Source organism: Monopterus albus, unplaced genomic scaffold (genome assembly GCF_001952655.1).
Source record: "Monopterus albus unplaced genomic scaffold, M_albus_1.0 scaffold28.1, whole genome shotgun sequence".
Lineage (NCBI taxonomy): Eukaryota > Metazoa > Chordata > Actinopteri > Synbranchiformes > Synbranchidae > Monopterus > Monopterus albus.
Window position 1 is genome coordinate 3,600,454 of NW_018127908.1, and position 12,433 is coordinate 3,612,886.

Below are 12,433 nucleotides of genomic sequence, written 5' to 3' on the forward strand. Positions count from 1 at the left end.
TGATAACAGTAAGGTCTAGACCTTACTTTGTAAAGTGTCCTGAGATTACTTTTGTTGTGATTTGGTGCTATACAAATATAATTGATTTGATTTGATTTAGGAATTTGTACAGTGCAAGAAAGACGCATATCTGGTAAAAGCAGATGAAATAATTCCCAGTTCTGCATATGGCAGGCTAAATGGCACTTGATCACTGCTTTGCTAGAGTGCTTTTTATTTGTTCAGTTTTCTTCTCTCTGTCTATGTTTTGCCTCATTTTTAAATCATATCTTAAATAATAAGATGAAGTAACCTCCAATCTAATCCTTTTATTTTGTTTTTCTATATAACTGATCAAACTGTGCCACAGTGCTCTTAAGAGGAAATGATAGCAGATCGCATGTGACGGTGGACATGGCTGTCTTGTTATGATGTAAGATAATAGAAACTGCTGTGAGGTTGTACATTTTTCTTTCTTTTCCTCCTATATATGTTTTCATTTTTCTTTCAATTTAAAGCTACAATATGTCAAAGCCTCCTGTGACCCAGACTCATTGGCAGTAGATCAGAGATATTAGCTTCTAAAAGGTTTTGAGCAGGATTGACCTCTCTATTATCTGCATAGCAATGGAAAGAAATGTTTTGTTTTTTGGCAGTGTAATCTAATGGGAGCATATAAATTGAGAGCTGTACAAGGTTGAGTATAGAACTTTTAGGAACTCCACATGGAATGGAAGCTAAGGATGAAAAGGAACTGCCAATTGTAGCACTGAAGGATCTGCCAGATAAATATGAGAAGAATCAGCAGAGACCCCAGCCCACTGTTTTAGCTTGTGAATGATTATATGAATATTCATATATTCTTCAATAATATAATTGTAAAACAGGGTGTTAAAGGATAAGGCCGGTCATTTTTATATTAACAGTCTTTATAACACTCCCCATACATCTCTGTATAACCTACAATGAATTGCTTCTACTCACGATTAATGTACATCAGTATGTCAATGTGATTAAAAATACATCAGTGAAACACACCGCTGCACTGGGCGACATGTTTCTTCATTAGTAAACCCTAGACCTGAGCCTGACAGGCTAGCAGAATGTAAACAAAGCTGAGAGTTCACACAAGATCTCGCAGATGCACAGTTGACTCATACTAACTTCAGGAAACTATGGCTGGTCAGAGACTTTGGGGCAACATAGTCAGGTTTTATAATGAACATACGTGTCACCCAATGCAGCGGTGTGGTTCCCTGGTGTGTTTTTAATTGTTTTTGAACAACAGTGGAGAACTATTGCATGGAGAAACAGATTAATCCAGGACCAATAGCTCACAGACATTAACCATGAGTAGAGGCAATTCATTGTCGGTTTTAGTTTCTGTATGAATATTGCTGAAAATACTATTAATATAGCAAAATGACCAGCCTCATTCTTTAAATTTGGTTGCCAATAAGAAGACACAATTATAAAAAGAAGATACAAGGTAAGAAGTTGACCTGAGCTTCTAGCTGTTGCCTGAGCTTCTTGGCTTTGTTCTGTTTGAAGTAGTCCATTATCATCATTGAAGCGTAGATCTTTCCCACTGTCATGTCTGTATCTGTGAGGACAGAAACATTACATTAACTATTATTGTTTGTCCCTCAGTATTACATTGAGTATTTCCTCCATAGTTAGAGCCAGACCTTTGTTGATAGGTACCAGTAGGTCCAAGTTCTTCTGCGGCAAATAAGGCCAAATGATACTGATCTCTTTCTGTAGTTCAGTATCCAGAGCAACACGGTCCTCTCCACCTGTCACAAACATTAAAGTTCAGTCACTTTGTCAAATAAAATGTTATAGTGATATCACTAAAACTGAAATGATTACCCAGTCGATTCAAATTTGCTGCATTTCTTTCTGTTATATGGTAGTAAACTGACAATTTGTTTTAGTTCTGGACTGGTAGTCAAATTAAATAAGCAATTTGATGATGCCATCTTTGCCTTTAGGAATCTGCTAATGGACAATTTTTTTATAGACCAAAATTTAATAAAACAACAACAACTAATCAGCAGATAAATGATCATGAAAATAACTTTTTTTACATCTTTAACATGCTTGCAACATGCTTGTCAGTGACCCTGACCTCGAGCGATTTTGATGTCCAAAGCTGTGCGGATGAGTGACATCAAAGTGGAGGTGAAGTGTACAGTCATGTCCTCATCCACAGGCATGTTCATCAACACCAACCTCTGAGAGAGACAAGAAACAAAGAGAATGCAAGGCATTCATTCACCTGATACACATCCTATTGTGAATAGAAGCAAGGAGGAGAACAGTCTTACAGTATATCACCAGCCCCCTCCTCAAACAATTAACATGAATATTAAGCATGAACATCACTCTGTAAGTTCATATCATACAATTATTTGGTCTCTTTATACATACATCTAAGAACATTCTGGATTTATCATGATATGATTGCTCATGTTTTCAATACCTTATAGGCGATCTTGGCAGGACACTTTTTGCCCAGGCCCAAGGGTGGTGACATGTGTGTTAACATCTCATACATGGCCGTGTAGTGGATGCGACCACTTCAGAGCAAAAACATAGGTGAAAAGTGAAGGGACGTCAATGAAAGAGTAAAAGAGAAATAGAAGCAGAAAGTGGAGAGGTTAATGAAAAGTAACTAAGATCCAGAACAGATCAAGACAAACAGCAACTTCTAGTTGTAAAATAGGCTGCTTGTTTGGCAATAATGCCTTCTTCTACTTCACATTTGCATGGTAAACCCTATGCATGTGTGCCTTTGGACGTGATGAAAGCCAACTTGTGCTACACATGTGTGCTCATTGCACTGAAGCGTTAAGGTTTTGAACATTTCACGCCCTTTGGCTGCCCTCTGCTGGATAAAGACAGAACATGAGAAATGATCAGGTCTGCTTGGAACAAACCAAATCTGAATACGTAAAAATGCGGCAGTAATAAGTTCAGTTCTCACCATGCCAAACGATCATACTCTCCCCAGATGCGGACAAACTCATCCAGGTGATGGGGACCCAGGATTGAGGAGTCTCGTGTCAGGTACTCAAAGTTATCCATAATTACAGCCACAAACAGGTTTAGCATCTAAAAAAAAAGACATGAAGTAAGATTTAAAGGACAATAGAAAGAGCTGCTGCAGGAAAATTACTGCATTTTATTCGAGTCCTGACCAGGAAGGAGCTGAAGAAAATAAATGAGACGAAGTAACAGTAAGCAAAGTCGGTGCCACAGCCTCCCTCGTGGTCTGGAGACATAGTGAGGGGGGCAATGGAGGGGTCTGGTTCACACTCCTGACCTGATAGACAGGAAAGCATGATCTCCTGCCAGGACTCTCCTGTCGCACTCCTGGTGGTTTAAACATGAACAAACACTTCGCTGACATCAAAAGATTATTGATTTAAATGAAACTGAACATTTGCTTAAGTATTCATCAGGGTACAAGAATATTTTTGATAAGCCCACCTGAACAGAAGCATCAGCGCATAGAAAAATGTCTTAAAATTGTTGTGCTGGTTGATATGACTCTCATCATTCAGCTTGATGTTTCCAAACACCTGCAGAAAAAGCATTACTTCAGTAAAATAATTTTTATTTTTGGTTTATATTATTAAATCCCCATTAGCTTTCACCATAGCAGTTGCTTATCTTGCACATAAAAATGTGCAAATAAAATCACAAGGAAGATGCAAATGAAAAAGCAAAACAAATCAAACAGATAAAACCAAGCTAACTCTAATGCAACCCAATCTAATCAATACCACACATAACCATCAAGAGTCACACTGTTTGCATTAGTAAAGTACTTTTTAATAAGCATATGAACATTTTGATTTTGGCTCAGGGAATAACTATTAGCTTCTTCAAGAAAATGAGCAGACTTCAACTGAGAACCACAGTCAAAGGATACCTGCATTCCAATTATGGCGTATATGAAGAAAAGCATAGCGATGAGAAGACAGACATAAGGAAGAGCCTGTGGGAGAAGAAACAGTAGAATTTGTTATAAAAGGCAAGAATTTCAATTTGTTATATTGCCTGAAAATTACAAGATACTACATTATAAAATGACTGACCTTAAATGACTGTACGAAGGTCCACAGCAAAATACGGATGGTGTAACCCTGTCTCAGCAGCTTGATCAACCTGGCTGTTCGGAAAAGCTTCAGGAAGCTCATGTTGATGGTGTTAACCGACTGCGACAGACGCACAAATGGTTGGAGAGAGGGTGACACAAGAGAGAGAGACAGGATGTGAAACACAGATGGTGGAATTCATCACAACATGACTTAAGTTGTGTCTAGAGGCAGGGATCGTAACACACAAGCAAACTTGGAAAGAAAAAACTGCAGCATTTGAAGCTGGCGATCTGAGTCTTATTTTCAGGGTCACAGCACTGTGAAAATGAATGGTGTCTTGGCAGTGTCTTACCTGTAAATCCACAATTATCTCTGTGATGCTGCCAAGAACAGTGATGAAATCAAAAATATTCCAAGTATCTCGAAAGTAGTTCTGCCGGGAAAGAAAATTTGCTAATAATTTTACTAAGCATAGACAAATTCCAGATTGGTTCATCAAGATGTGATCTGAATCGCTCCTCTCTCTGATTAACCTTCTTGTAATAATACTCACCACAAAACCAAATGCCATAATCTTGAGTATGCACTCCATGGAGAAGAGGACAGTGAAGGCTGTGTTCAGGTGTTTTAGGACTGTATCGTAAGCTGTTGGGGCTGAGTGGTACTGATGGGGAAAAACAGAGAGAAAGCCAGAAGGTTAATGTAAAATTTAAGCACAAAATTTTAAATATCGAAGCCCCCTGTGAGCCAGACTCATTGAACACCACTGGCAGCAGTGCAGAGACATTAACTTCTAAAATGTTTTGAGCAGGATTGTCTTCTCTAACAATCAGATTTTTCTGCTTGTTCAGTAAGTTTTGTTGGATTCTCATTTCTTTTAACTTCATAATGACAAATATCTGAAGAGCTGGGCAGAGCGTGGCAGATCAGAGCAGATTGTAGCAGTGCATAGTGGAGCAGGGAGAGGGAGTGCTGGGCAGAGCAGAGTGGACTGATTTACATTTTCATGCTAGTGCTACCTTAAGTTACAAACTGTACCTTTAAGTACAGATCATAACCACACGCTGAAGAAAATAAATGTACAAAATAGTTACGTCATGTTTTGCTTATCTTTAAGTCAACTGAATCTTTAAGTGAAAGAAAGTTCATTTTACATGTCGACTGCAATTCACAACCTCTAGTGAAAAAATCATATATTCTAGTACTTTTCCACTACTGTTACTTTACCTTCATCATGAGGACCACAGTGTTAAGGGCGATCATAACGAGCACTGTGTACTCAAACGAGGGCGATGCCACAAAGTGCCACAGTCTGTACTGGAACGTTTGTCTGTTCTGGGGCATGTAGCGGGTCATTGGCTTGGCGCTGATGGTAAAGTCGATGCAAGCCCTCTGATGGAGAGAAATTTCACAAAACAGAGAAACAGAACTGAGGATAGTCTTCACTTACATGAATATGTGTGAATCTATCTGCATGTGGTTGTGTCTCTGCATATGATTCACAGGTCCACACCTCGTTCTTCTCCAGACTGCACTCATGAATCATTTTGTCACCTTGCTCCTGGAAGGTGATGATGATCAGAGCCACGAAGATGTTGACAAAGAAGAACGGGAAGACCACAAAGTAGACCACATAAAAAATGGACATTTCCATTCGATTGCCCCGACTCGGCCCCATGTTCTCCTCTGTTACATCAGTGGAGTGCTGCAGGACTCTAGCAGGAAAGAAGACAGTTAAAGCCACTGGTGAAACAAAAAATCAAAAGCAATTTTGGATGCAAAAAACTCTCTGGATGGTTTTACAAGCACACTTACTGAGGCCATCCCTCTCCAGTTGAGACAGTGAAAAGTGTGAGAAGAGCCCAGCAGACATTGTCATAGTGAAACTCGTGTCTCCTCCACTCTCTCCTCTTCACCTCCTTTTTGTCTCTGCTGTAGTCAATGTAATAGCCTCTGTAGGGACCAGAGATGCCCAGAGGTCAGTTTCACTTTATTCACCGATTAAGCCAGACATTTTAGTGAAGAGAAAGAAATTACAGTGTTTGTTACATGTAAACGTTACCCTTCCATCATAGTGCTGACTGGTGAGCCTGAAGTTTTGCATTGTGATTATTCCATAGTTTAAGCATAAGCATAGTTGGGTATGTTACCCCACATATAACAAACATTTTACACTTCAGTTTTTTTTTGTGTTTTGGTATTAATTAAACATGATAGGTGTGTAAATTAGTGAACTTTCAAGGTGCTGCCATATGAATTTTGTTACCTTCAAACATAGCCAGGCTAACTTTTGGCTAGTAACCAATATGTCTATTTAATAATATCAAACTTTTGCTTAAAGCTTCAGGATTTGTCAAAAAACAATTTGCATATTCTGGTTTTATGTTACCTCCCTTTTTCTGATACCAACTTGAGTTTAGCATGGCCATTTACTTTCACTGAGTGACAATGTATTAAGAGGACTTTCTGGTATTTTTTTTCTCCAGACAATAATGTAGGAACAGGCAAACATGGAATCAGAGTGGCTCAGTGTATCCACTTACTGGCATTCTTTCTCTGTATTCATGGAGCTGTCAGTGCAATAGAAGAACTTCCCTTTAAAAAGCTGCACTGCGATGACAGCAAAGATGAACATGAAGAGCTGGTACACAATGAGGATGTTGAAGACGTTCTTCAGAGATGTGACCACACAATCGAAAACAGCCTGCAGGGGAGAATGACAAGAAGGACGGCAAAACAATAATCTGTCAGAGATTTGTGAAATAACACCAAAGATTAAAAAGATGAAGAATGTTTGCAGCTGTTTACATCATACCTTAAGTTTAGGAAGTCTTTTGATGGTTTTAAGAGGCCGCAGAACTCTAAGAACTCGGAGGGATTTTATTGTCTTGATGTCTCGGCCTTTGTTGGTCCTGTTAACATTGAAATACAGCGCTTAGGAACATGGTTGTACATTTAAACAAAACACACAAGAACACATGGCATAGACACATTTAAAACAGTGAAAAAGAAAAACAGTAGACTAAAAGTAAAATGTCAACACAAGTGCATATCAAAAACAAAAACAAAACACAAAACTTCACCTTGAGTGTGTCTCTATGGAGCCCAGCAAGTGTCAAAGGCAACATTTTTGGCAATTTTTATAATTTGTACTCGTGAATTAATTATTAATACACAAAAATGAATAATACATTACCTTGAATTTATAACAAAATCATGAAGTTATTCCTTAAAATATCATGCTTTCAAATTGTGCTACTAGTATTAAATCATTATCGATTAGCAGCTGGGTTTTAGTGTAGAGTGGGTCTCAAAATACTGTAGTTAATCTATTGAAGTTATATTGTCAAATTATAATATTCCTTCTGTGTGTCTTCGGCCTGAACAAAGATACATGGATAAATTTTGGGCTTTGGATGCTAACACGGCATGTCTTATTTCATTTTAAGGAATAATGCCATAATTACTATAAAAACAAAAAGCAAACAGGGCTCACATTAGGTCATTTGAGGGTAAAAATGATTTTTTAGAGGGTAGTAACCATGTATTAATGTGCCCAAATGATCAAAAATGATACCCCTGATGTTGATTGGGCTCTGTAGCTTGGTGAGGTTTAAATGACAAACTAAAAGTCACTGAATATAAAAAGGGAAACATAAAAATAAAAGAAATATATGACAATCTTATGAGAGAACTGTACATTTAGTGTGAATTTTTTTTTACCCCATCACATTCCTGGTAGCACCAATAGTGATACAATCCACAGGAACAACAGAGAAAGAATTGAGGCATAAAGAGAGACACACCGTGAGCAAAGCTCCGAGGATCACAGCTATATTCACAACAGATAAATTAACATACAGTACATCAAAAGGCACAAAAGGTTCAGTTAGTTATCCGTCACATTCACACTGGGAAAGACGACAGAAAAAAACACTTCTGTAGAAGCTTTTAACGTCAGTCATGACATATTCCATCCATGTGTAAACCCACAAATTACAAAGAAATCCACCTTTTCCCCTTTGCGGAAGCACCATGGTGACAATTTAGTCTGTATAGGACCTTGCATGTCTCCATATTTTGTCAATGAAGCAGACTGCATTTTTTTTAAGTTTCAAAATGTGTCTTTGATGGAAGCTTGTTTATAACAATACTGTATGCTCAGAAAATGATTTGCTGCAGTGAGTCAGTCAGTCATTAGTCATCAGCGGGCAGCACTACAAAGTGACTCACGTTAAAGCAAAGGCAATCAGAGCGCCCACCACCACAATAAAGTCCAAGATGTTCCACATGTCTCGGAAATAAGAGCGGTCGTGCAGAATGAGACCCTGGTCTATCATCTAGGAGACAAATGTGCACAAAAACACACGGGGCCATTTTAAATGTTAAATACACACTGGGACCAAAATTACGTAAGCAAATCCAGAGTTAAACTCTTTAAACTGTAATTGCTCTTGTCAAAATGGAGAAGCTTTTTTTTTTTTAGTTACCCACCTTAATGATCATTTCAAAAGTGAACACTCCAGTGAAGACATAATCAAAATAACGGAGGACCTGGATAATGTACAAACATAGAAAATACACGTTTAAAAAATTGTTTTTTGAGTGTACATACTCAACTTTACAACTTTGCATCATTTGCTGCACATACTCACCTCCATACTGATTCTATACCATATATGCTGCATATTAATAGTCATTATACTGTTTTAGTAGTTAGTGTACAAAAGAATCAACACATTTTATTACTGATGTACACAGCATCGGACATCGGCCAAACTGCAACTGTGGAATATGTCTGCCAATTAAACTTTCAAAGAGAACATAAAACATCTTTATTAAGAGTTGAAGTTCTTTGTGAAAGCACTTTCATTAACACCCACTGTTTCTTTCCATTTTTCAAGCTGCAGTAGCTTCTCCATTTCCTTTGTTCACTGTATTTTAGCAGAAAAGTGTCCGTTAACAGCTCACTTAAAAGTCCCCTACAGCTAGTGTGAATTCTGTCTGGTGTGTGTCACTTTTTCATCTCCATAACAAGGTAACATGTAGTTGGCCATCATTAATGCAAACAGAGAAAAAGAAAATCAGTTTTACCTAATTAATCTAACCAGATCATCTACTCCATAAGGGGTGCCTGTATGAAGTTTCTACTGTGTATCAGGAATGTGTCTATAGACTAAAAGAGACAGAAACTTACGGAGCCAGTAATGAAAATGACTTCAGAGTCAAAGAGTAACAGAATCACTAAACCCCCTTTAGAGACATGCACTGGAATCCTGAAATTCTCTAGCTATTACCCTGGGAAGCTGTATGTAAGAACACAAATGCCTGAGTCAGCTGACCCGGACATTAAGCGGACTTTTCTCTGCCAGCTCCCTGGTACAAAGTCCACATAAGGTCTGATTGAGCCAGAATGAGCCCACGTGAGAATAGCATATAGTCCGGAGTATTCACATGGAGCTAGTGGGCATGTTGCTGACGTTCTATCATCACAGGCGTGAAACCAGAAGAACACAAATATCCTATGGTGAAGGAAAACAATCATTTACAATGAAGACAGTAATGAAAATATCAAACTGGAGACATGACGTTGTTCTGGAACCTCTGTCCTTAAGAGCGGCACCAGAATCGTCAGACAAGGCAAGAGACTCGGTTGTTTATGACCAAATTACAAACTGGCTACATCTTGTCCCACCTCCTATGCGCTCTACCCAGGCATGCCTCCCATGCATAAACCAAACAGAATTTCCAGTAGGTGAAAACATATCTGACACAAACTATTATCTGTTGTGTGCTACATGTGTGAAAGGGCAACTCTGGACAAAGTCTAGGCCTGATTCTACGGACACAGAGTGGAGATTTCGGAGCTCATGTGTGAAACAGCTTAAATCACAGATGCCAGTTGACAACATAATGTCCTGCATCCCATGTACCATGGTGATAGTACAGTATATAAAAACACATTGGTCCCATCCAGTCAGAGGCAACAATTATGTTATCTTCCAGTTGGCATGCCTCTTATATCTTAATGGTGCCTCTGCCTCAAAATAAACCTTTATACTGTAGGAATGAGTCAATATGAAGCACAGAATGAATCAGTATGTTTGTATGTAAGCAGTGTCCAGATGTAGCTCTAGGTAACTGGCCTCATTATTGAGCCAAACAGATTTTTTAAACTTGAACAGATGAACCAAGAAATTCTGATTCTTCTCTTTAACTGTGGCTTTCTTAACTCATTCAGCACCCCAAAAATATGTTCTTTTTAGTGTTGTTAGAAATCCTGCATGTGTCTCTCATGTTAGTGTTAGAAATCCTGCATGTGTCTCTCATGTTATGCCCACGGTGCAAATTTAACTAGTGTACACTTATTTGGTTACTCATGACACGTTCCATCATACTGAGTTGTGAAGAACAAGCTACACAGCTACTTCCCAGACAAAACTGATGACTCTCACCGTTTGTGCGTGAGACCGAATGTGTCACGACACAATGTTGCTGACACAGTGTTATGTCAACTTGAGATCAAACCTGAAAGAGCTGCACTGAGCCTTCATCACTGGTATTGTACCATAAATAAGGGCATGTTTTAATCACTTTTATAGTCTGATTGAAATGTTTTGCTTGAGGATAAATGTCAGTAACAGAGTATACATACAGGTTACTTCATATCTGCTGTATTATAACAACAATGAAACTAACTTCAGTGGTAGTTTAATTAGATTACTCTTTAGCAATGTCAGGTCAGCACATCTGTAGGCAACAGGATCACTCTAATCTAAGGGTCAGGTTAGTGTTGTATCTCAGTTGATCAGTTTCAGAAAGTTACAGAAACTGTTAGATATCTCCCCCAACTTCCAGTCAACACTGAAAGATATGGGGGAGAGGGGGTTTCCAAAAATATTCAGCCACCTGACAAGCGGTTCTGATGGATAATACTCTAGTGTTTCACACTGTTGAATAATCAGTTGACACTTCAGACATTTACTGCATCCTTGAGGTGTCAGTATAATTCAAAGTGCATGACGTATGGTTGAGCAGCATGTGAAACTCACTCCTGTCACGCCTGTCTGACAGTTTTTGTTATAGAGGAAATATGCAGAATGTAGCTCATCTCTCAAGCTCTCTTTTTTAAAATCCTCACACAACTACTTCTGTCACTTTTTACATGAAGAAATGAGTGAAACTTTCCAAAAGTATGCTCTGTTGTTCTCATTTGAACAGTTGTCTTTCTTTGTTACAGATGGGTTATCACACCTTGTCCTGCAGAGGTGGTTGACATGCTGTACAAAGCAGTGTGTTTCGAGTTTCCCCTGGCCTTTACAGTTTAACACATCAAACTAATTCATCCTAGAAATTTGATTTTATAAAACAGCATGCATTTTGATCTTACCTTGTTTCTTTCTGAATTGGTACACACAGGATCCTCAGCGGCCAGTGCAATGCTGCTCGCCACGATCACAAGAAGGATGGTCATCTCAAAGTAGCGCATGTTGACCACATAGTGGCAGATCCTTCTGATACTGCAGGTAAATGAAGGGGAGGACATTATTAGTTGATTACAGGGTGCATACAGAGACCTGACAAAAACGAGAGGAAAAAAGCATTGCATTTGGTAATCAGTAACTTCCTCTTACGGGTTTGAGGCCTTGAAGATGAACATGCTGTCTGGAGCAACAGGTTTGGGGGGAACTGGAGGTTCTTCCTCCTCCGTGTCCTCCTCTTTCTCTTTCTGCTCGGACTGGTACGCCTCCAACTCTTTGCTGTTTGCTAAACCCCAGACAGTTGCGAGAATTGAGAGAAAAACTGTTTTAGGTGTACATGGCAGAGAATCATGCGAGTCACCATAACAACTGATTCATCACAAAAGGACAAGTGTGGCACTCTTATCAGATGTCAGAAACACCTACACACAGTGATACAGTGATGCTGACTCTAAATCCCACTTTATATTGCACAGTCAATGAGTGTGACTGGAGTGAGAAGTGAGCACAGTGCTACCTGTCATGGGTGTGAGCTCCAGCAGCGGTTGTGCAGACATTTCGATGGCCACACTTCCCTCCAGGTTGGGCTTCTTACGTTTGATGGAGACCATTCGGCTCTCAGACTCAATGGCACTCACATTATATTCCGTGGCCTCTAAAGCAGGCTCCACTGGGATGTTTTGGCACAAGGGCTCAAACTGGTCTGTGTCCCCGCTTTCACCCTGCTCCGACCAGGCACAGTCCAGCAGCTGCTCACACTGAGGAGGCTCAGCACCAGGCGCAACAACTCTGAAATGGGAAAGACAAGATTAAACCACTGCAGCATGTGGAAAGTGCGGTGCAAAAGATCTATTCATGCTTTTT

At 39.3% G+C, this 12,433-nt stretch overlaps 1 protein-coding gene across 1 annotated transcript in view; it reads right to left on the reverse strand.

The window, feature by feature from the left end:
* Window positions 1–12,433, reverse strand: part of cacna1eb (calcium channel, voltage-dependent, R type, alpha 1E subunit b) — a 48,648-nt gene that overhangs the window by 4,768 nt on the left and 31,447 nt on the right. Inside the window, exons 22-43 of the mRNA XM_020595874.1 lie at window positions 12,087–12,358; window positions 11,723–11,855; window positions 11,479–11,608; window positions 8,583–8,642; window positions 8,322–8,428; window positions 7,812–7,823; window positions 6,904–7,000; window positions 6,632–6,792; window positions 5,904–6,041; window positions 5,602–5,803; window positions 5,316–5,480; window positions 4,642–4,752; window positions 4,441–4,521; window positions 4,086–4,205; window positions 3,920–3,985; window positions 3,475–3,566; window positions 3,183–3,357; window positions 2,969–3,096; window positions 2,465–2,561; window positions 2,111–2,216; window positions 1,668–1,775; window positions 1,482–1,582 (exon numbers count right to left, since the gene is read on the reverse strand). Coding sequence (XP_020451530.1) covers window positions 1,482–1,582; window positions 1,668–1,775; window positions 2,111–2,216; window positions 2,465–2,561; window positions 2,969–3,096; window positions 3,183–3,357; window positions 3,475–3,566; window positions 3,920–3,985; window positions 4,086–4,205; window positions 4,441–4,521; window positions 4,642–4,752; window positions 5,316–5,480; window positions 5,602–5,803; window positions 5,904–6,041; window positions 6,632–6,792; window positions 6,904–7,000; window positions 7,812–7,823; window positions 8,322–8,428; window positions 8,583–8,642; window positions 11,479–11,608; window positions 11,723–11,855; window positions 12,087–12,358 — 2,662 coding nt within the window. The remainder of the gene's footprint in view (window positions 1–1,481; window positions 1,583–1,667; window positions 1,776–2,110; window positions 2,217–2,464; window positions 2,562–2,968; window positions 3,097–3,182; window positions 3,358–3,474; window positions 3,567–3,919; window positions 3,986–4,085; window positions 4,206–4,440; window positions 4,522–4,641; window positions 4,753–5,315; window positions 5,481–5,601; window positions 5,804–5,903; window positions 6,042–6,631; window positions 6,793–6,903; window positions 7,001–7,811; window positions 7,824–8,321; window positions 8,429–8,582; window positions 8,643–11,478; window positions 11,609–11,722; window positions 11,856–12,086; window positions 12,359–12,433) is intronic.